At 47.2% G+C, this 19,846-nt stretch overlaps 1 protein-coding gene and 1 non-coding gene across 15 annotated transcripts in view; both read right to left on the bottom strand.

Moving 5' to 3' along the window:
* Window positions 1-871: 871 nt before the first annotated feature.
* UBAP2L (ubiquitin associated protein 2 like) overlaps window positions 872-19,846 on the bottom strand; it is a 41,159-nt gene continuing 22,184 nt past the window's right edge. For 4 of the 14 annotated variants that reach the window (XM_055324115.1, XM_055324110.1, XM_055324107.1 and 1 more), the window contains 17 exons: window positions 17,070-17,268; window positions 16,179-16,456; window positions 15,662-15,834; window positions 14,548-14,737; window positions 13,713-13,767; window positions 13,116-13,290; window positions 12,697-12,769; window positions 11,695-11,890; window positions 11,526-11,614; window positions 10,446-10,499; window positions 9,749-9,830; window positions 8,810-9,027; window positions 8,219-8,324; window positions 3,683-3,750; window positions 2,732-2,929; window positions 2,287-2,337; window positions 872-1,466 (listed from right to left, as the gene is read on the bottom strand). In XM_055324115.1, the coding sequence (XP_055180090.1) occupies window positions 1,371-1,466; window positions 2,287-2,337; window positions 2,732-2,929; window positions 3,683-3,750; window positions 8,219-8,324; window positions 8,810-9,027; window positions 9,749-9,830; window positions 10,446-10,499; window positions 11,526-11,614; window positions 11,695-11,890; window positions 12,697-12,769; window positions 13,116-13,290; window positions 13,713-13,767; window positions 14,548-14,737; window positions 15,662-15,834; window positions 16,179-16,456; window positions 17,070-17,268 (2,301 nt within the window). In that variant the 3' untranslated portion in view covers window positions 872-1,370. Of the gene's footprint in view, window positions 1,467-2,286; window positions 2,338-2,731; window positions 2,930-3,682; window positions 3,751-6,468; window positions 6,868-8,218; window positions 8,325-8,809; window positions 9,028-9,748; window positions 9,831-10,445; window positions 10,500-11,525; window positions 11,615-11,694; window positions 11,891-12,696; window positions 12,770-13,115; window positions 13,291-13,712; window positions 13,768-14,547; window positions 14,738-15,661; window positions 15,835-16,178; window positions 16,457-17,069; window positions 17,269-19,846 lie in introns of those variants that run through there. The other 10 variants (XM_055324117.1, XM_055324114.1, XM_055324111.1 and 7 more) reach the window with 4 other exon arrangements.
* LOC129509204 (small nucleolar RNA SNORA58) lies at window positions 9,906-10,042 on the bottom strand. The gene has a single exon (XR_008664313.1). It is a non-coding gene; the product is annotated as a small nucleolar RNA SNORA58 (small nucleolar RNA).

The following is a 19,846-nucleotide window of genomic DNA, read 5'->3' on the forward strand; positions in this document are numbered from 1 at the left end:
GCCGCCTGCCGGAAAGCAGGCCGGCGGCGCGGCACGCTGTCGTAACACGACCGTCTGCACGGCTCAGGCGGCGCGGGGCGCCGCCCGGTCCCGAGCCGCCCGCCCTGCCCGCGAAGGGAGCGGGCGAGGGCCCGGAACCCTAAGCCGCCTTCCTGTCCGGGACCGGCCGCCGCCGCCAGGGGGCAACCTCCGCCCAGCGAGCCGGTGCGGCAGGTGTTCCAGGCTCGGCGTTTGAATCCACGGGTCGGTTGGGGATGCTCGGACTTGGCGCTCCTCGGCCAAGGGGCGTGCGGTGACCGTGACCGATCCTAGCTGCCCTAGGCAGGTTCTGCAGCCTGCAGGCACAGGCTTGGCAAGAGAGCCGGGGAAATCCCGTAAGCTTTGCCGGGGGAGGAGTTTGGAGCTGTAAGTAACCCTCTGCCTGCCCCCTGACTTTCAAGCCTCTCCTTTCCTGCGCCCCCACCCTCCCTGCACCCCGGCCCCGGTCTCCTGACCCCTCCTTTTCAAGGGGCCAGCAGCACTCAAGAAGCAGGAACTGCATGCCCCCCCCCATTGTCCTGGACCATCTACAGTACACGACCGCTCCCCAAACCCACTCTCCAGCTTTCTACCCTGTGTCTGCTGTCCATTCCTGTCACAGCCTGAAATCTGCAGAGGAAGCAGCTTCTGGAGGAAATGAAAATTTGCAGCAGCTCCTTCTAGGCTGTGAAGCCCCTGGGGAAGGAGAGGGAATCCCAGCAGGGCAGGTGAAGGCAGAAGCTCTCTTTATTCTGGGGCCTCCAGAGCCTGCCAGGGGCCCAGCTGGAACGGAATATTCATTCACCGAGCTGGCTGACCAGACTGTCTTAGATGAGCAAGAACGGGCAGAGGCTGAAGGTAGAGGTTTTCTTTTTATATATACAAGACACATTAATCCATTGAATTCGAGGACACAGTACAAAAAAAAAAAAAACACTTCAACTAATTCATCTGACAATGCTGTTCATATTCATGACGCCATTTTGTTGTTGTTTTGTTTCCTAATAATAAAGGAGGAGACGTAGGGCTGTTGGGCTGATATATATTTGGGGGTCCCCCTGCCCCACCTCACCTATACACCACCAGGGTGAACAGGAGGAGAAGGAAGGCGGGGCCCACAGCAAAGTTTCATAATCTTGAATGCAAGGGGGGGAGGAGGAGAGGAAAGGAAAAAAAAAAAGGAGAAAATACAAATCCTATAATACATACAACAGAGTAGGGGTGGTATGGGGACGGGACAGACATGAAGCTGAGGCATGGGGTGGGACACTGGAGGTAGGGGCAGCGGAACCCCCCCTTCCTCTTTCTCTGATGCCGTTTCCGTGGTTGCCGGGCGGGAGGGGGGTCGGGCCTCAGTTAGCCCCCCAGCTGTAGCTGTTGTAGGCAGACTTGTTGGTCTGGGGCTTCTGCGGGATGGAGCTGGTCTGGCTACGTTGCCCGCTGCCCGTCTGCAGGGAATGGGATGATGAGGAGGAGGAAAAAGGTGTCTGGTTAGTGGGACAAATCTGTGATATCTGCAGGTAGAGCTCTGGAAACTGTCTTGCTCTCCCACTCCCCTTGCTTAGAAATGACTCTGAAGTTTACTTCCCCACCACAGAAAATTTGGTTTCTATAGGTGCTAGAGGACCTGTGACAGGGAAGAGAGCATTTTCAAGCTTTGAACAGGGGAACAACATAAAGACGGCAGAATACCTTTTGGAGACAAGACAGTGAATGAGTTCTCCCCACTTTCAATTCCACTTTCTCCCTCCACTCCCACCTACACTGCTCTGAGAAAAGGCTCTCTCTCTCTAGAGAGAATCACAGCCTCCTGGAGAGGAGTGATCACACGGAGATTTCATTTTCATCAATCCCATGAATACCTCAATTTGGAAAGCTGTCTTATCCCAGCTCCTCAGCCACCCGTGATGGAGGAGAGGTCACTTGTACCACCCCAAGCTCCCCACCCCTACCACACAGCACAGCTGAGAGCCCACTGCAGGTGAGGTAGGAGAGACAGTCTGAGGCCCCAGGCTCCAGGGGCTGCCCCAAGAATCCTTTCCATTCCAGTAACCAAGTGCTTCCAGAGTCAGGGAAGGGCAGAAAGAAAGAGGGCACTGGGGAGGGAGGACAAGAGAGGAATGGGAGGCCAGAGAGCTCAGCGAGGTGTCTGTGTTTGTGTGTCCTCATCTGTGACCGTGCAGCCTTTCCAAGTTCCCTGACGCTGTGGAGGTGAAATGGGGGCTGGAAAGGAGTGGGTTCAAGCACATCATCATTCAGTTTCATTACCTGCTCCTCCTGCTGGCGCTGGCAACAGAGAATCATCTGCAAATATGGTAGCTGAGGCAGAACCAGGATATATGGAAAATAAAGGGACAAACTTTGACAATAGAACTCCACCATTAGAAGGGAAAGCTACAATGTCAGGGAATGGGGGAGGCTGGGAGAGGTTGGAGGGGAGGCGTGACCCAGGTCTGATGGGATGAGGCAGCTGTGTTATAGGAGGCAGAAGAGAAAGGCCCCAAAGGAAATTTCAGCCTGGCCCCTTCTCTGACATCTCCTCTGCCGGCAGCTGGTGTTATGTGCACTTGTGTGTGTATGTGCTGTGTGCCCATGGCTGGCGCTGGGAGGGTTAGGTGAAGGTGGTTGTGAGGAAGGGTAAGAGAAGGAAAGGGAGGCAGTTGTAGGGGACAGGAAGGAAGAGGAAGGGAGAGGAGAGGGGGAGGGCTATTACCTGGCCATCCTGCTGCAGGTGATGGTGGAGGATCTGGGAGTGCGGCTGCTGATGGGGGGTCAGAATGTGCATAAAGGGGGCAGGTGGGTAGGCAGCAGCTGTGGCCGGATTGATGGGCCCCCCACTTCCTAGGGCTGAAGGCAAGTTGAAGGAGGCAGCAGGAGTACCGGAATGAAAACCTTGTTTCTCAAAGGACTGCTATCCAGAGGGATGGGGAGAGACAGTAAAAGGGGTCAGCAAACCAAGCCCTGGAGTTTCAGAGCCCAAGTCCCCCACCCCCCAAGAGCAGTATGCAGCAGAACAGCAGCACTAAAGGCACGTGCGTGGGTCTGCTCTGTTCTCCAAGGGCTGTGGGATCCTGAGAGAAGTACTCACTCATTCTGATCTTTGCTCACACATAACCCAGGGGTGCTGACTCCCAGCTGTCAGCACAGCAGGAGAGGACGGCTGTGAGCGTGCTCTGGGACTCTACCATCACAAACCACCCCCACCGTGCAGCTCGGGCATCCTGGTGGCAAAGGTCTCGGTCACCAAGTGCTCCACCACAACTCCTAACACTGCATGTATCAGGCTTAATAGTTCAGATGCACTCTTCCGTTCCCACCTTTTGTTTTTACAAAGAACGGAACAAACTAGTTTCCCTTCATTCCATTCTCTTGGAAAGTTGCAAAAAGGCTCGTGGTATGGAAAGAAAGTCAGGACAGTTGCACAGTAAGTCTCAAGACACATCACAGCCACCTGCCACGTCTTACTTTCCTGGCACACTTCTCTCACCTTTCTCAAAGAGCTAAATTTAAAGTTCTTTGAGAAACAAATCTAGAGACCACTCATCTTCTAGGACAGGTTTCCTACACCTCTTGGGGTCGTGCTTGTTCATTGGACTTCAGTCACTGCAACACCACCTCCTCTATGCCCATCTCTTTCCACTTCTACCCAGAGCTAGGCACCTACCTGGGTTTTGGAGTACACAGAACCCGAGATATCTGGCACGCCCGTGTTACTGGAGGTGACTGATACACCTGGGGGAGGAGGAAACAGACAGGAGGATTAGCTGGGCTAGCTGCTGCCCCTCTCTAGGCAAGGAGATGGCGTGTGCGGCCTTTCTAGTTATCACACTGCAAGGGGACTCTGGTCTGTTTTTCCAGCTCAGGTCAGCACCGAGAGAGATGAGAGCTCATGACCCAAATCTCTTGTCCTTTCCAGGTATGTACTGAGAATGTATGTGAGAAAGCGAGCTGAGCTACTTTTTGTGGGGCAAGCGGATATAGCCAAATCTCACTAGCATATAGTTTTCAAAACACTTTTGTGCCAAAGCTGAAAAGAAATGTAATAAAATTTTAATGTCCATTTCAAATCAACCCACCCAGACTCCGCTCAGTCCTGCTCCTAAGACAGGTAATCTGGGCTCTTCCTGTTCAGAAGAGACCTTTGGGCTCAGGATCTGTGCTTTCACAGCATAAGAAAAGTGCTCAAGGAGCAATCCAATCCAGCCCCAAGAGCATGGTCCGTTCTTGGAGTCTCAGCTTCCCTGGCCCGGCTGCTCCAGTCTTGGCTCTTTTCGGCTATGTACTTATGACTTAACGAGCTGATGGAGAGGTGCACTTCCAGCTAACTAATTTAAGCCTAAGCATGGGGAAGGGAGGGGGTTAGGAAGGCAGTGGGGGTAGGCTATCTCCTACAGTCTACGTGGAACACAAAACCTGACATCCTCGTTGTTTACAACTTGAGCTTCTCCATGAGACACGGGCTCTGATCCATACTCCCACCAACCTGCACATTTCCTGGTGAACTCCCTCCTACCACTACCACCACCTAAAAGAAACTAAAGCAGTACCATTCCTCATTTTAATTTCTACTCCCTAAACTGAAATACATATAACTACTCTCAGGTATGGGGCCATGGGTCAGGAAGACAGGAAAAAGTCATCAGATAACATAATCCAGCATCTTACTAGAGAGATTTTATGCCAATATTTGAGGAAAAATAACTCCATTTAATTTGGAATTTAAAGCACACTTTTAAGGAAACATTCAGTCTCATCACAGGAGATAAAATGAAACCAGAAAAACTGCATTTCAGCCTGTGTCCTTGATCCTTCTCTCCTGCTGGGAGGGGCACTTTGATGGAAGAGTATTTAAGAAGCACTGTCTATAAACTGACCAAATCACAAACTCCCCCATAACTCAATAGCAGTTCCCCCTTCAAACTCCAGAACCCCAATCCCCCCAATGTCTAGGACAAAGGCAGCCTTCAAAAAGTTAAGCCCCCTTTGGATAGCCGCTGCAGGATCTTTCTTTCATAGCACAAGTCTAGATGGTTCGGTGGAGGAGCCAAGACAAAGAACAGAACTATGGAAACAGCATGAGAAATACGGCCCCATCACTTCAAAGGCCCTGAAATAAAAGGGGTCGACCCAGGGACCGATGGGGTAGATCTTCCCCTTCCCTCTTAATGGGTAATAGGCATTAAGAACAGTTCATTTATGGAAAAGACTAGGCCACTGGGAAGGTTTGTGTGGAAGGGCTGAGAGTGAGGCAGGACAGACAGGATACAAACAACGTTTTTGAAGGAAATCAAAGACACAAAAGTTCAAACACCCTGCAGACACCCAGGGTCACCCCACACTGGATGGGAGAAAAGGCCTACTGGTTTCTAGAGCTGGGTAGCAGGGAGGAGTTTAGTTCTGGAGTGCCCCCCACCCTGGTTTCATTCTTTCCAGAGTCTGGACTAGTTAACATCCAGCTTCTAGGCTTGAGGCTGTAGTCGGGGTGGTTAAAGGGACTGGAGATGCAGGATGAGACAACAGTGTAGCAGCCCTAACAGCCTGAGTGTGAGCACTAATGGAACAGCTGTCAGCTTCCCCACTTACCCTTCCCCAGTTATGAGAAAGCTCATCAGACTAGAGCTTTCCTTCCAACAGTCAACATCCCGTCTATCCCCCACTCCCAAGCAGTGACGGCCACACTGACATGATGTGGACGGTGGAGGAGAAACGAGAACTAATGTCTCCCAGCATGGCAGCCTCTAGGGGAATGGGGTATCTGGGTTTCCAATGAACAAAGGATGGTGTTCTCAGCCTACAAGGTAACTGTCAACAAAGGGGTGAGGTGTACTAGTAATTAGACTGAGTGAGGATAAGAATTTCCATAGTCAAGGAGTCGTCTAAGCAAACCTCTCCCACGCATCCTTAGCTACACCCACAAGTACAAAACCACGAGTACTCCACAATCCCTGAAAAGCCTACCAAGGGATGAAGAATAAGAACGATGTTGCAGGCCAGCAGTGTACACAGCCTGAGTCATCAACTAGCTGGTCACTAAAGACTTCATCAGATCTCAACCAGCCACCTGGCCAAGGCCCTTGGAAGCCACTTCCCTAAACCAGCTCTGAAAACCACCTCTTCTGCCTTTCACCATGACAGGACACTCCAAGCGGTTTCTGTCCTTTCCCTCTGCTCACGTCAGAGACCAGGGAAAGAGCTGAGTGGAAAAGTGAAGAGCTGTAATAAGCAGGGAGAATCAGGGATTTTCTACCAATAGCTTTCTTTACTGATCAATCAAAGGGTTGGAAACTGAGGCTGCTGCCCCTCGCCCCCCTTCATAAAATCACCATGACGAGAAGTTAATAGTTCTTTGGCTATGCTGGGATTTGATTGAAAAGCCCCCCCCCCCCTTCATCCACAGCACAACATTGGCTCCTAGTGTCCAGAAAGACATGCACGGAAAGAACGCCAGAGTTAGCTAAAGAAATACCACAGTTTATTGAAGACTACAAATATTTTGTTACAAGTTGAAACTACATGCCTTCCAGAATCAAAAGCAACAGCAGGTGTGTGCATTGATGCTTCGGAGGTGCTGCACCGCTTGAACTCGAAATGGGTAAGACAGGGTCAGACACATGGGGGAGAGGGAAATGGGGGAAGGGCAAGTTCAAAGCCCAGAAGGTATCCACCAACTCATTTCCCCAAGCCACGCAGGCCATGGCCTCAGCTCAGCAGGCTCTCCTCAGTGGTCTGGTTTCTGAAACAAGACTTCAGTGCAAATTTATACACACACACAAAACATAGCCCCCAGCCTTGGGCCAAATTAGCTCTCTGCCGTCCAGAAATGCTTGTAAGGGGGTGGATATTTTCTTCCTAAAAGGAATCAAATACATAAAAATAAATGAATTTAGAGGTTGATGCGGAATGGGATGACAAGAGCCCTCTGTGGGGTTGGGAACTGGGGGTGCTCAAAAAACTGTTACAGTAGATTTCTGAAATCTTAAGGGACATAAGAAACTAAGATTTCCAGAATGAGGTTTGCCATTCTCTTATGTTATCAATCACCTACCTCTTAACATTCTTGAATCTGGTCCAACTAAACCTTAAATCTAATGTTCTGAGAATGGGGCCATTCCAAGTCCAGAGAGCTTATAATCCTCCCCACCAAGGATTAGGGTGCATCTTGCTCAGTGAGAGGAGCAGCTCCAAGGAGTGAGGCATGCCAGGATTTCTCCAGGTTAAATCCAGACTCACCCAGAGTGCTCCGACACAGCTCACAGCTCCACCTCGCGGTTAGTTCCCAGGCCTACTGCCCTCCGTGCTCAGCTCAGTTTCCCAATTAGGGAAAACCTTGGGCAACTGACCCACCTGGAGCCCACACAGGGGTAAGAACACAGATGCAGCTCCATCCAAATCACCATGAACACGTAAGTGAGCTTAGGATTTTGAAAAACCCCCAACCCCAACTCTCTGCAACTCCAACAACCTCTTCCCCATATTTGTCTACAAATCATGGACAAAAGTAGATGGCACGGTTTTATTCAAAAACGACTCCTTAGTCCCTGTCCTCCAGAAGCGGAGTACAGGTGTCAGGTATAGGAGCAGGGGACAGACTGGGTATCTTTCAGGTCAGTGCCCATTGAGAGGATTTCTACATTTCCCTCCTGCCATCAAATGTGCAAACAGAGCTTGTCAAGAAACCAACCATACAAACAAGGGATTCTAAGGTCCAGCTCTCCCTGTGTTGAGCATTCACAACCCATGCCTTTCTCTCCACATCCTAGATCTCCCAAATAGGGAACGGAAAGGGGTTGCATGAGAAAAGGAGTGTATGCCAAACCCACCCAACTCTGCTATTCAGGAAGCACCTCTGCTTCTGTATTACCACTACCAGACATCCTAACACGTACCTCCACTGACATCTCCATGAAATACTGGGGCCCCTGGCTCTGCTTCCCGCCCAGCGTTTAGGTCAGCCAACATATTCTAACAGCCAACACATGCCCCAGGGCATGAGTGCTGGACATGTGTTTTAACGTTAAGCATCTCCGCTGGTGCTGCTCAGATAGACACCCATATCAGCCAAACATGAAAAATCTTACATGGAGCTGCTAGTGGCACACTTCACCAACCCTGTTTTCTCAAGCAGCACGTCTTCCTCCCTAAAACTCCTTCAGTCACATCCTATAACCATTACGGACAGCCCAGGTCAAGGTAAGCTTACCAGTGTTGTATCCGTGAGACCCATATCCACTTGGCTGTTGGAAAGGGGTGGCCGATGCATTCACGCTGACATTCACACCATGCTGCTTGGAAGAGGTAGGAGCCACCTAGAGAGCAAAAGGGCCAGGAGTGAGGTGACAACGGTGACAGTGAGCCTTTCCCCCGACCTGTCCTACTCCAGGAATCAGGCATTCAGACAGCTACCATCCTGAGGCAGGCTGATCAGTTTGCTTAGTGAAATAAGCTTTATAGAGCTCCCTATGGAGCTTTATAAAATCTACCAGTGAAGTCACAAAATGGTTGCCTGAAGGAAGAGAAAGGGGCGAGTGGCAGCAGGGAAGAAGGGCAGTCCAGGGGACACATCTGTATGGTGTCACGTCCCCTCTTTAGAGAATGGAGAACAGGTAACCTCTATCCCAATACCACCAATGCCAGCCCCCCTCCCGTCCCCAGGCCAGAAACAGGCCAAAGGGGGAACTATTTCTCCTTATCCATTATTAAAAAGTCATATAGCCTTGAAGGCAGCTAGGACAGTGTCTGGGAGGCTGGGACTCTTCATGGCCACAAGGAAAGGCCAAGGCCAGGTACTCACAGGGAACACAGCAGGCCCATACTGGAAGGTGCTGGGGAGGCCCGGAACCCCTGTGTAGTATGGCAGGCTGGTATAACTGTAGCCAGGAGGCAGCGCCGGGTTCAGGAATGTCTGCTGTGTGGTGTGGTGAGTCTGCGTCTGGTTCTGTTGGGGTTGGGCCAAGGTTGTGGCCGGGGCCGGGGAGGAGGCATCCCCACGGCCAAACTTTGTGAGGTCACCTATGACAGAAGAGGCTAAATGTACCTGCTACTTCCTTCACCCCTGACCCTAAAGCAAATTTCCTTCTCTTGGCTTCACAAGATTCCAGAAGACCCTGATCCAAGACTCTTTGAATTACGTTTCCTTGCAGCAACATGTGGCACCACTGAGCACACAGCACAGTGCAAAATTGAGCCAAATGTCAGATGCCTGTACCGTCCTGTGGGAGACAGGCCCCCAGATCAAAGCTCCTGCATGATTTCCCTATCCATTCCTATCCTTCATTCCCCACCCTTCCCACTTTCCCCTGCTTCTCCTCAAAGAACACTCATTGCTGGACTCAGAATAGTAACAGGGAAAAAGATAGGTCAAAGAGGACAACCTGTCAGGCATAAAAAGGATCGTGGCTTAGCAAGGCAACGAGACTACCACTGTGAGCAGGGAACAGGAGCAAAGAAGGGCAAAGGAAGGCCAGTTCAAACACTGTACTTCCTGGAAAAAACTGGAGAATGGCAGAGAAAACTAAGTCAAGGTATTACTTCGGAACTTCAGGGAGACGACAAAGCAGGAAGAGAAGGAAATCTCAATCTTCAGCAGCATTGCAAATCTACCCACCCTGATTCATCACATCTGCTCTATACCTTCCGCCAAAGGTCTTAGTTAAAGTGAGAAATGGGTCCTTTCTTGCTATTCACCAATCCCAACACATTCTCCCTTCGTTCGGCTCCATCCCAACCGTACCAGAGTAAGGGTTGCTGGCCAGGCTACCATCCCTCCCAGTCAGTGGAGTGGTGGGCGTGGGAAATGGGATGCTGTAGTAATCCTAGAAGAGAGAAATCAAAGAGCAGACACTCAATGCCACTTCCCAGCATGAGTAACAGCACAGGGTTAAGAGGCAGAATGTTGGGAGTGCTGCAATTTATCCAGCTACTGATTTAGCTGGCTAGACCTGGCACGAACTCCAAGTTACTCTTGCATACACTGTCCCCCTCGCCTGGCCACAAGCACAGTCAGACGAGGTCTACGGGTATGCTCGCCAGGAAATACATCAAGTCCAACAGAACCAAAAATATTCTCAAATCTTTAGGTACTATCCCTAAGAATCTACTACTGAAAAATAACTAGTCTTTCTGTAATTCAAAGTGCCTGATACATAAAAAGCATCCAGAGAGCTCCAGAGAACTCTGAGCTATACATTAGCTTAAAACTTGTTTACTTCGAGGAAGTCACAACCAATTAAAAAAAGGAAAGTTATCTTCTGTTAAAACCACTTTCCAAGTCCCTGTATTCTAAGAGATCTTGAACCAAAGTTTGCACATGGAGGGTACAGGCTGGGGAGAGCTAAGCCTGTGAGTTATCAACTGAACACCTACAATAATCCTCTCAACAGTAAGGTGAAAATCACTTTCTTTTCTTAAGCTCTACATCACATACTCACCAAGGGAAACCTTGTCTGAAGCATCTGTAAGTCATCGTAACCATATACTTGTGGCTAGAAAATACAAACATGTAACAATATTAATAGGAACTGGTTACCATAGGAGCAAACCAAGGTGCTAAGAGACAAGCTAAGCCATTCATTTTTTTTTTTTAAGATTTTATTTATTTAGTCATGAGAGAGACAGAGAGAGAGAGGCAGAGACAAAGGCAGAGGGAGAAGCAGGCTCCCCACAGGCTCAACCACTGAGCCACCCAGGCACCCAGAGCTAAGTCATTCTTAGGAAGAATAGGTCATAGATTACTTCTTTCAGTTTCGTTTAAGAGGAAAGAAGTGAAGTACAAAGAGATTCAGTGATTTGGGAAAAGGTTCTAAGGCTTTCCCTGGGATGCCTGGGTGGCTCAGTGGTGGAATGTCTGCCTTCAGCTCAGGGCATTATCCTGGGATCCAGGATCAAGTCCCACATCGGGCTCCTTGTGGGGAGCCTGCTTCTCCCTCTGTGTCTCTGCCTCTCTGTATATGTCTCTCATGAATAAATAAATACTTAAAATTATCTCTTTCAGGAAGAATTCACATTTTACTCATTTTCTGTAACATATAACTACTAAATTGTTATGTTTATTGTTAAAAAAAATGTAAAATGGATGTTTCCTCTGTATGATATTCACCTACACTGAGGAGCAAGAACAGATGTCTTTTTAAACATTTCAAATAAATACCCTTCACTTAATAGACACTGAATCCATGGATTTGACGGAAGATGCCCCAGGGCAAACAGCTACCACTGTCCATCGGCCCCTCTTAGATAGTCCCAGATATCAGGTCAGGGAACTCTGCTCTGACTAGTCAAAGCCAGCACAGACCCTCCAAGACAGGGAATCAATCCAACCAGAGAAAATAATTCTTTGAGAAAACTAAAAGGGATTCCAGGTGGACACTCTGGCCTTTGGCTTCAGAGGCCCAGAATCTGTGTTTCACTCACAGAAAATACAAATAGAAGAAATGGCTTTTGTTTAGTCCTTCCTCTCTAGAGTGGCCACCCACCTTCACCTTCTGGAGAAGGTGCGTCGTCTCACTTACCGGATAGGCATGTAACAGCCCAGGAGCCATAATGTACGGATTAGGCAACAATGGCGGGACCCCAGGAGGGAGGTTGGGAGGAGCTTTTCCTAAAAGAGAAACCACATTTGTATCCTGTCACACAATTACTTCTTTCCTCTGTCCCAGACGAATGCCATCCACCTTCTACCTGAAGTTGTAGCAACTGAGCTCCGAGTCGAGGCTGTGACAGTGGAATTGCTGCTGAGGCTGAGGCCCAAGCTGCTGCCGCTGTTGAGACTAGAAGAGACACTGACCACTGGGGGAGGCGCAGAAACCGTGCTGGATGTGGTGGAAAAAGTGCTGGAGGAAGAATGGAGGTTCGCCTCACTGTCCACGCTTGTGTGCTTAAAAAGGGGGAGCAGTGGAAGACAGGAGGAGGAAACAGTGATTAGCAAAACAGGTCAGAAGAGATGCATACTCCCTTCTGTTGGTGAGAGCGTATCAGGTTCCCAATTTAAAAAGCTGAGGCAGAGTACGGGGTGTCCTCTGCCAAAGGAATTAGAAGAAATTACAAATTATCCTCCAGCTACCCATTCCCCAAGACTCATCAAGGAGAATATTTATATTTAAGGAAAAACACTTTTCAGGAAGCCTCAGCACCATCTTCCCCTTGGTTTCTGGCAAACCAGACACCTTTGCCCAGAATGAGTCTTCCTTACCATCTCAGCCTAATTCCCCAAATGGTTGTTCCAAATCACAATAGCGAAATTAATTATTTGGTCAAAAGCTTTCATCTGGCCTGCACTTTCAAAGGATGCTCAGACTCACACATGACTTTTAGTAGCCATGTTCAGCATACTCAGACCAAGGAATGAGAATGCTGTAGCAGTGAGAAAGGGGCGTCCCTACAGCATTTACCAGAGCACACAAAGCCCCACCCACTTCAGTGTTGAGAAGAAAAGCAAAGAAAAAGTCACATAAAGACTCAAGAGTCACATCCAGGGTTTGGAGAATTGGCTCACAGCTCTCTAGTATTTCTGGATTCTCCTGCCTCCCAACATCCTTTTATTCCATTCCCGCAACCTGAGATCAATGATCATTTTGCCACCTCGTGAAGAGATTTCCAGGAATCACTTCTTCAGAAGTCTTACAGTTGGAGAGTTCTAAGTGCAAGAAAACCACACGTTCTCTTTTGCAGCATCACACTTACCAAAAGAGTGGATGTAGAAGTGCGCCCCGAAGATGTGGATGACGAAAGGGTATTCTGCTGTGTGGATAATGTGCTGCAAAGAAGAGGTTGCCATCAGGCACAGTGTTATGATTATTTCACAGTGTTATGATTATTTGACTGGGAGCTTCTGTCAGGAACACAGACGAGGAGATAAGGCAGAATATGGGACCAAGGAAGCCTGAGATCGTGGGGAGCACTGTGGCCAGCCAAAGGTGGGCAGCAGACAGAATGAGAGTGGCTGCTGAGAAAGGAGGACAGGCCTCCTCTGCTTCTGCTTCCCACAGTTTTCAAGTCGTCCACCTCACTAATGTGGCCCCCACCAGGCAGCAAGGCAGGACCGAGGCAGGGAGCCAATACCACCCCTCCCAACCCCAGCGTCCAACCGTAACCCAAATCACCTGCTGTGTTGTGTGGTGGTAGTATTTGGACTCTCCTCACCGTGGCTCAAGCCACCCAACGATGATGAATGTTGACCGGCTGTTGTCAGTAAGGAAGCTGCAGACACGGTTTCACTGAGAGGGGGGATGCCAGGAGCAGAAGGTGAGTCAGATTTCACTGCAGCGCCTGTAGCACCTAGAAATAAAGCATAAATAATTCACCTCATCAGAGGAAAAGGAGGGTCTAGGAGAAGTGAAGAGATAACTCCTGTTCATGGGAGTCCTAGGCTGTCCCCAAGCTAAAAGTGTTGAGTTATTTAATAATGGACTGTATGTGTTTAGGTTGACTCTCTCCTCCTTTTTCTTTTTTTTTGCCTAAATTCCAAGCATTTCAGAGCACTGATCTCATTTACCCAACAAAGGAGCCAAGGGTGTTATCACTGTTCTAAAACACAGAAAAACTTAGGTTTGTTTGCTATTAAATAGCAAAGCAGAACCAAATGAAGAGTATAACCAGAAGAGCCAGGGCTCTTCTCACTATAATCTAAGAAAAGCAAAAATACTAAGAGAGGAGGAAAAACACTAGAATGTAGAGGCAAATGTCTAGAGAACACTCACCTTCAACAGATTGCGTGGTCTGTAACTGCGTGGCCTGCACAGAGCTGAAGCCATTCTGGGACAAAAAACAGAGGAGTAAGGAAAAGACAAACTCAAGTAAACAGGTCAAGTTAGCACTGACTCAGCTCAATATCCATTAATAAATCTGCAAGCTAACTAAAGGATTAACAGAACAAAGACTAGCAAACAAAACTACAAGAATTTAAAATGGGAATAAAAACAAGGTACACACACACAAAAAAAAAAAAAAAAAAAGAAAGAAAGAAAGAAAGAAAGAAAGAAAGAAAGAAAGAAAGAAAGAAAGAAAGAAAACAAGGTACACCAATCCTTTGTGACCCATGGCAGCAAAGACAACTCCTAAACTGCTCAAGAGGTCACAAACCCAGAGGAGACACAGGGAAGGCCTAAGTCCAGGGCCCTGGGGGAGGACAGGAAGTATGTCAGATCAGCCAAACCAGCCAGTTTCTGGCTGCACATGACTGTCCCTCCACAGCACCCTGGGACATGCTGTCCCCTTGCTGGGTCAGCAAGGTATCTACTGATAGACACCCAGGGGTCTAGCACTCAGATCGTCTCAAAAAAGTAAACAATTATTTGACACTGATTCTACCACAGAGAAGGAATCTTTACTACAAAGAGAATGGTTTTCTGGCTCTGAATCTCCAGGTTTGCTGAAAAGAACTTTTTAATTTCACCAATCACAGAAATGTGGTTTCAGCTTCTCAGTCAGCACTTCTGAGGTATCCCAGCACCATTTGTCAAGAAGAGAGAGACACTGAAGAGTCTTTGCCCAATATTGTTCTAACTAGCACCCAGGGACTTGTAAACCCACTACCTTTGCCTGAGTCAGGTCCTTTTGGGGTGATGAGGAGATCGAGCTGGGGTATCGCCGAGTCTGTGTGGACCTCTGTTCATACAGAGGACCCTGAGCATTATTTTGGGAGGTATAGGTTGTCGACTGAATTGGACCGCTCTGATAACCGGATTCCTGACTCTGGTTAGATGAGATTGTGGATGAAGATTCACTGTGGGGAATGCAGAAGGAAAATCTCAGAGAAATGAAGCAGAACAGACCCACTGGTAACAAGGAAATGGCGGAGATCTTCTATAATAGTAATTCCATTACATTCAGAAAGAAAACTTCTAGCAACAAATAAACGATTTTCTCCCGACAACCATAGGTATTCCACATTCTACAGAGTCAGGGGTCTAACCTAAAACATTCTTACACCCGTAAGAAAAAGAGGCCAAAGTAGAAAAGACTACTCTTTTTTTTTTTTCCTTTGATATATCCTAACGTGAACCCTAAGCACAGGAAAAGTTACCTTTTACTCATATTCATTTTAAGGAATTCTGAGACCCCGGCTCTCTCAATAGCCCTATTAGATATAAAGTAGAACTCCCCTGAGAAGAACTTTTAAAATATTCACATGCATTAATGGCAGTTATGATTCGCTAGGGTTTAATCCTGTATTTTTAAATTCAAAGTACTGAGGAAAACAGCCTAGTCCCAGAAATTCCTCCAGGATTTTCTATTGCTTATGTTGGCCCTCCCTGAAAGTTATCAGAGAAGGCAGGAAAGGTTTCTTTTAACTTATATGCTATATCAATGCTATATATTCCCTAGTAGGCCAGTCACACCCTTCATTGGCATAAAGCCCACACCAAAGGACCAAATGTGCCAAAAGCATCATTAGCCAGATGCTAATGGGAGGGCATTTAAAGGTGCTACACATGCCTCTTCAGAACTGGGCATGGACACTCTAGAAGTACCCTAGCGGTGTATTTCCATCTGTTTATTTTGAAATGCTTCACAAAATACAATCGGGCTACTTTTCCTTCGCTCAGTCAGAGGCTGGGCCTCTTCAGAGTTATAGGAATCAGCAAGAGACTCAGAAAAAGTAGTAGAAGCTCAAGAACTAAAGTCTTAAAATTGATGTTTCTTCTACCTGGCCGTGCTGGTATAGAGGCTACTTGGAGCCTGGCTTGAAGAGGCGCTCGTGGTGGGGGTGGACTCATAATCAGAAAGGACAGGCTCTGACCCAAACTGCAATGCCCCAAACTGCAGGTTTAGCCCTGAGATATCTGCTGAGCCAGGCATTTCCACAGCCAGAGCAGGAATCTGTAAAGTAAAAGTAATGGTTTTATTACAACATTACTATAGGACTAATAAAAATTTCTCCTTCAAATATACAGACTCTCCCCTCTTTTTTTTTAATGTTTATTTATTCATGAGAGAGAGAGAGAAAGAGAGAGGGGCAGAGAACACAGGCAGAGGGAGAAGCAGGCTCCATGCAGGAGTCGGATATGGGACTCAATCCCAGGACTCCAGGATCACTCCCTGGGCTGAAGGCAGGTGCTAAATCGCTGTCACCCAGGGATCCAGACTCTCCCCTTAGACTCTCAATTCCCTAATCCCGCATCCCTTTTGCCCTCAGATGACACCCATCTCAAAAATTCAAATACCTTTGAAGTCAAGGAGGCCTTTTTCTTCTGCTGTTTCAATTTTTGCTGAGCCGGCTGTGGACTGGAGGACTGGTTGTCTGAAGACCCGGGAGACATCTGTGGGGCCGAGGTGGATTTGCTTGGCAGAGGAGAAGAGGGGGGTGGAGGTGCAGCTGTGGAGGTAGCCACCGCGGATGGCTTCTCCTGAAGGAATACCTCCATCATGGTTGAAGATGGGGTGAAAGCCTGGCGTTTGGTAAAGGGGCTGTGCACTGTTGAATCATTTGGGTTCTTCAAATCTGCATGAAGAAACCCAATATGTGTAAGGCCAGAGATGCTAATAAACCTCAATAAAATGCTATTATCCTGCTCTAGAGCTACAAAATAAGGCCCTAAAGATTCAGTACCCCATATAAACAGGTTCTCTTTTAGGATTTACTCTCATTTCTAAAAGTGACAATCACTGGATCATATCCGTTCTAAGTATAAGTTAATGGAATCAGTGCTATTACCCTGTGTAAGAAGGAGCCCAGTAAATGCCCATATTTAGAGTGTAAAATTCTAAAATGGTGAAGTCCATGAACCTTTTCAAAGGTAACATGTTGTTTTCAAACACTAAAAACCAATCTAGGGAGAATCTAAAAAAAACCCCAGGGTAACTGAAGACTACAACTATGTATGTATCTAATTTTGATAAAGAGATACTGAGTCTCAACTCTTTACTATTCCCTCTAGCTTTCTGAACTCAGCCTATCTGACTGGGGAAAATCAGTTCGGGAAACTAGCCAGCTGGCAGCCCTTCCCCTAACTTCAGGACACGTTTTCCACCCAACCCCACCCCTGACTTTTGCCAGCTCCTGGCATTAATGCTCCAACGCTTAAAGAATTCAAGTCACTTTCCATCCTTCTCACCGTACTGCACCAGCGAAGGGGATTGGGAGGCAGAGCCCATGTCCCAAGAGGAGGTGGTGGTGGTTCCAGACTGAGAATGTTGTGCCGCCAACTGGGCCAGGGCCTGAGCAGTCTTGAACTGCTCCAAGAACTGGGAGCCCGTGGTACTGCCACCTTTGGCTTCACCGACATCACCAAATCCTTTCCCTAACATGCTCACCTGTAAATCAACAGAGAGAGGAGAAATATCTACAGCAAGCAAATGTGTTCACTACTCAGAAACACACTTTTCTACAGGGAGAGCCAGTAGAGATCAGACAAGTAAGGAATGTCACTAGACTGAGTACACAGTCTAGCCCTTTAGGGCACAATCTCTGCAGCCAGACTGCCTCCTTTCAAATCCTGGCTATGTAATCGTGGAAAAGTTATTTGTAATTTTTCTGTACCTCATTTTCCTTACCTGAAAATAGTATTGCATAAAGTTGGAGGAGGATCAAACAGATTATGTACATAAAGCATTTAATACATGCATAGCACATAATAAGCACTCAAAAAGATGAGAACCATTAAAAGTTACACTATCACTCCTCCCCAGGGATAAAGATCTAATGACTAGAAGAAATTTTTTTCCCTTTTAAAATTTTAAATCAACCAGTATGTAATTATTAAATTAATATGAAAGCTAACATCAAATTTCACTTTAGTCAAGAAGATCATTCCCCCCTCCACTAAATAGCTGCAAAGTAAGAAGAACTGATGGGAGCCTCACCTCAATGCTGCTAGTAACCAGCACAGAAGCAAAGAGAAGAAGCCAAGGGCCTATCAAAACTTCTGCACTAGGGATCCCTGGGTGGCGCAGCGGTTTGGCGCCTGCCTTTGGCCCAGGGCGCGATCCTGGAGACCCGGGATCGAATCCCACGTCAGGCTCCCGGTGCATGGAGCCTGCTTCTCCCTCTGCCTATGTCTCTGCCTCTCTCTCTCTATCATAAATAAATAAATTAATTAAAAAAAAAAAACTTCTGCACTAGACAAATAATGACTCAGTATGATTTATTTTATCTGTGTGGATCCAAGTTCTATAGAGTGATCATGATCACGAATAACAAAGCAAAATTTACTGAATGCTTTGGGGAGATTTTCCCCACTCCCTATTGCCAGGTAAGACTAGCCTCCTCCAGAAGATGAAGGCCCTGACTACTCCAAAACACCTTCAGGGAGATTTAAAATCTAGTTTTCCTTAGGGTCTTACTCAACCATTTCATCCTCATCAACACTAAGCAGTGTTTTGTTTTATTTTGAAGATTTACTTATTTTTAGAGAGAGAGAGAGAGAGAGAGAGAGAGAGAGAGAGAGAAAGCACAAGTGGGGGAAGGTAGGGCGACAGAATCCCAGAATCCCAGGCAGACTCCCCACTGAGCACAGAGCCTGGTGCAGGGCTCAATCTCTCAACCTCGAGATCACAATCTGAGCCAAAACCAAGAGGGACATTTAGCTGACGGAGCCACCCAGGTGCCCCTGAGCAATGCCTTCTTATACAAAACCAATCTGTCTAATCCAAAGTAAGTCATTTTTCCCTCTCCAGTCTACATCACAAGATTATAAAAACAAACACCAAAAGTCAAGTTAAAAGTATGGGATTATGACAGAGAGATGATCTCACATAGCAATGATTATCAAATAGTCTGCAAGTGCAAAGCTTTACATTAAAGACATAGCACAGGAGGGCAGCCCCGGTGGCGCAGCGGTTTAGTGCCGCCTTCAGCCCAGGGCCTGATTCTGGAGACCCCGGATGCAGTCCCACATCGGGCTCCCTGCATGGAGCCTGCTTCTCCCTCTGCCTGTGTCTCTGTCTCCCTCTCTCTGTGTCTCTCATTAATAAATTTAAAAAAAGGGCAGCCCCGGTGGTGCAGCGGTTTAGCGCCGCCTGCAGCCCAGGGTGTGATCCTGGAGATCCGGGATCAAGTCCCATGTCAGGCTTCCTGCACGGAGCCTGCTTCTCCCTCTGCCTGTCTCTGCCTCTCTCTCGCTCTCTCTGAATGAATGAATGAATGAATGAATGAATGAATGAATAAACAAGAAAGAAAGAAAGAAAGAAAGAAAGAAAGAAAGAAAGAGAAAAAGAAAGAAAGAAAGAAAAAAGAAAAGAAAAGAGAAAAGAAAAGAAAGAAAGGAAGAAAGAAAGAAAGGGAGAAAGACATAGCACGGGACACCTGCATGGTGCAGCAGTTTAGCAGCTTTGGCCCCGGGGAGTGATTCCAGGGTTCTGGGATCGAGTCCCACATCAGGCTCCCTGCATGGAGCCTGCTTCTCCCTCTGCTTTTGTCTTTGTCTCTGTCCCTCTCTCTCTGTCTCTCATGAATAAGTAAATAAAAATCTTTAAAAAAAGAGATAGAACATTAGATAATGTCCATGTATCATCCATGATAATGGGGAACACCTGTATTATTTACATCTATTATGTTTTAAGGGAAATTACTCCTCTAACATTAATAAATAGCACAGTGATTAATACAACTAATAGAATACGTTATTTTTATTTACTTTAACTTCATGTGACATATTAAACAGAATGTTAGGATAAATGAAATATGCTGACATTAATTTCGATATCAGAGTTTGAATTTGGTTGTAAATCTTCACAATTCCAGACATTATAAAGCCAATTAAAAGAAATACAGAGCACTTCACTTTTTCCTGCCATATATATCTCAAGAATTGACAGTTATTTCCTTATCTTCATGACCCCATCTTATGATTTTTGTCTCATTTTTTTAATCCTAATGTTCCACTCCCTGTCC

Source organism: Nyctereutes procyonoides, unplaced genomic scaffold (genome assembly GCF_905146905.1).
Source record: "Nyctereutes procyonoides isolate TBG_1078 unplaced genomic scaffold, NYPRO_anot_genome, whole genome shotgun sequence".
Taxonomy (NCBI): Eukaryota; Metazoa; Chordata; class Mammalia; order Carnivora; family Canidae; genus Nyctereutes; species Nyctereutes procyonoides.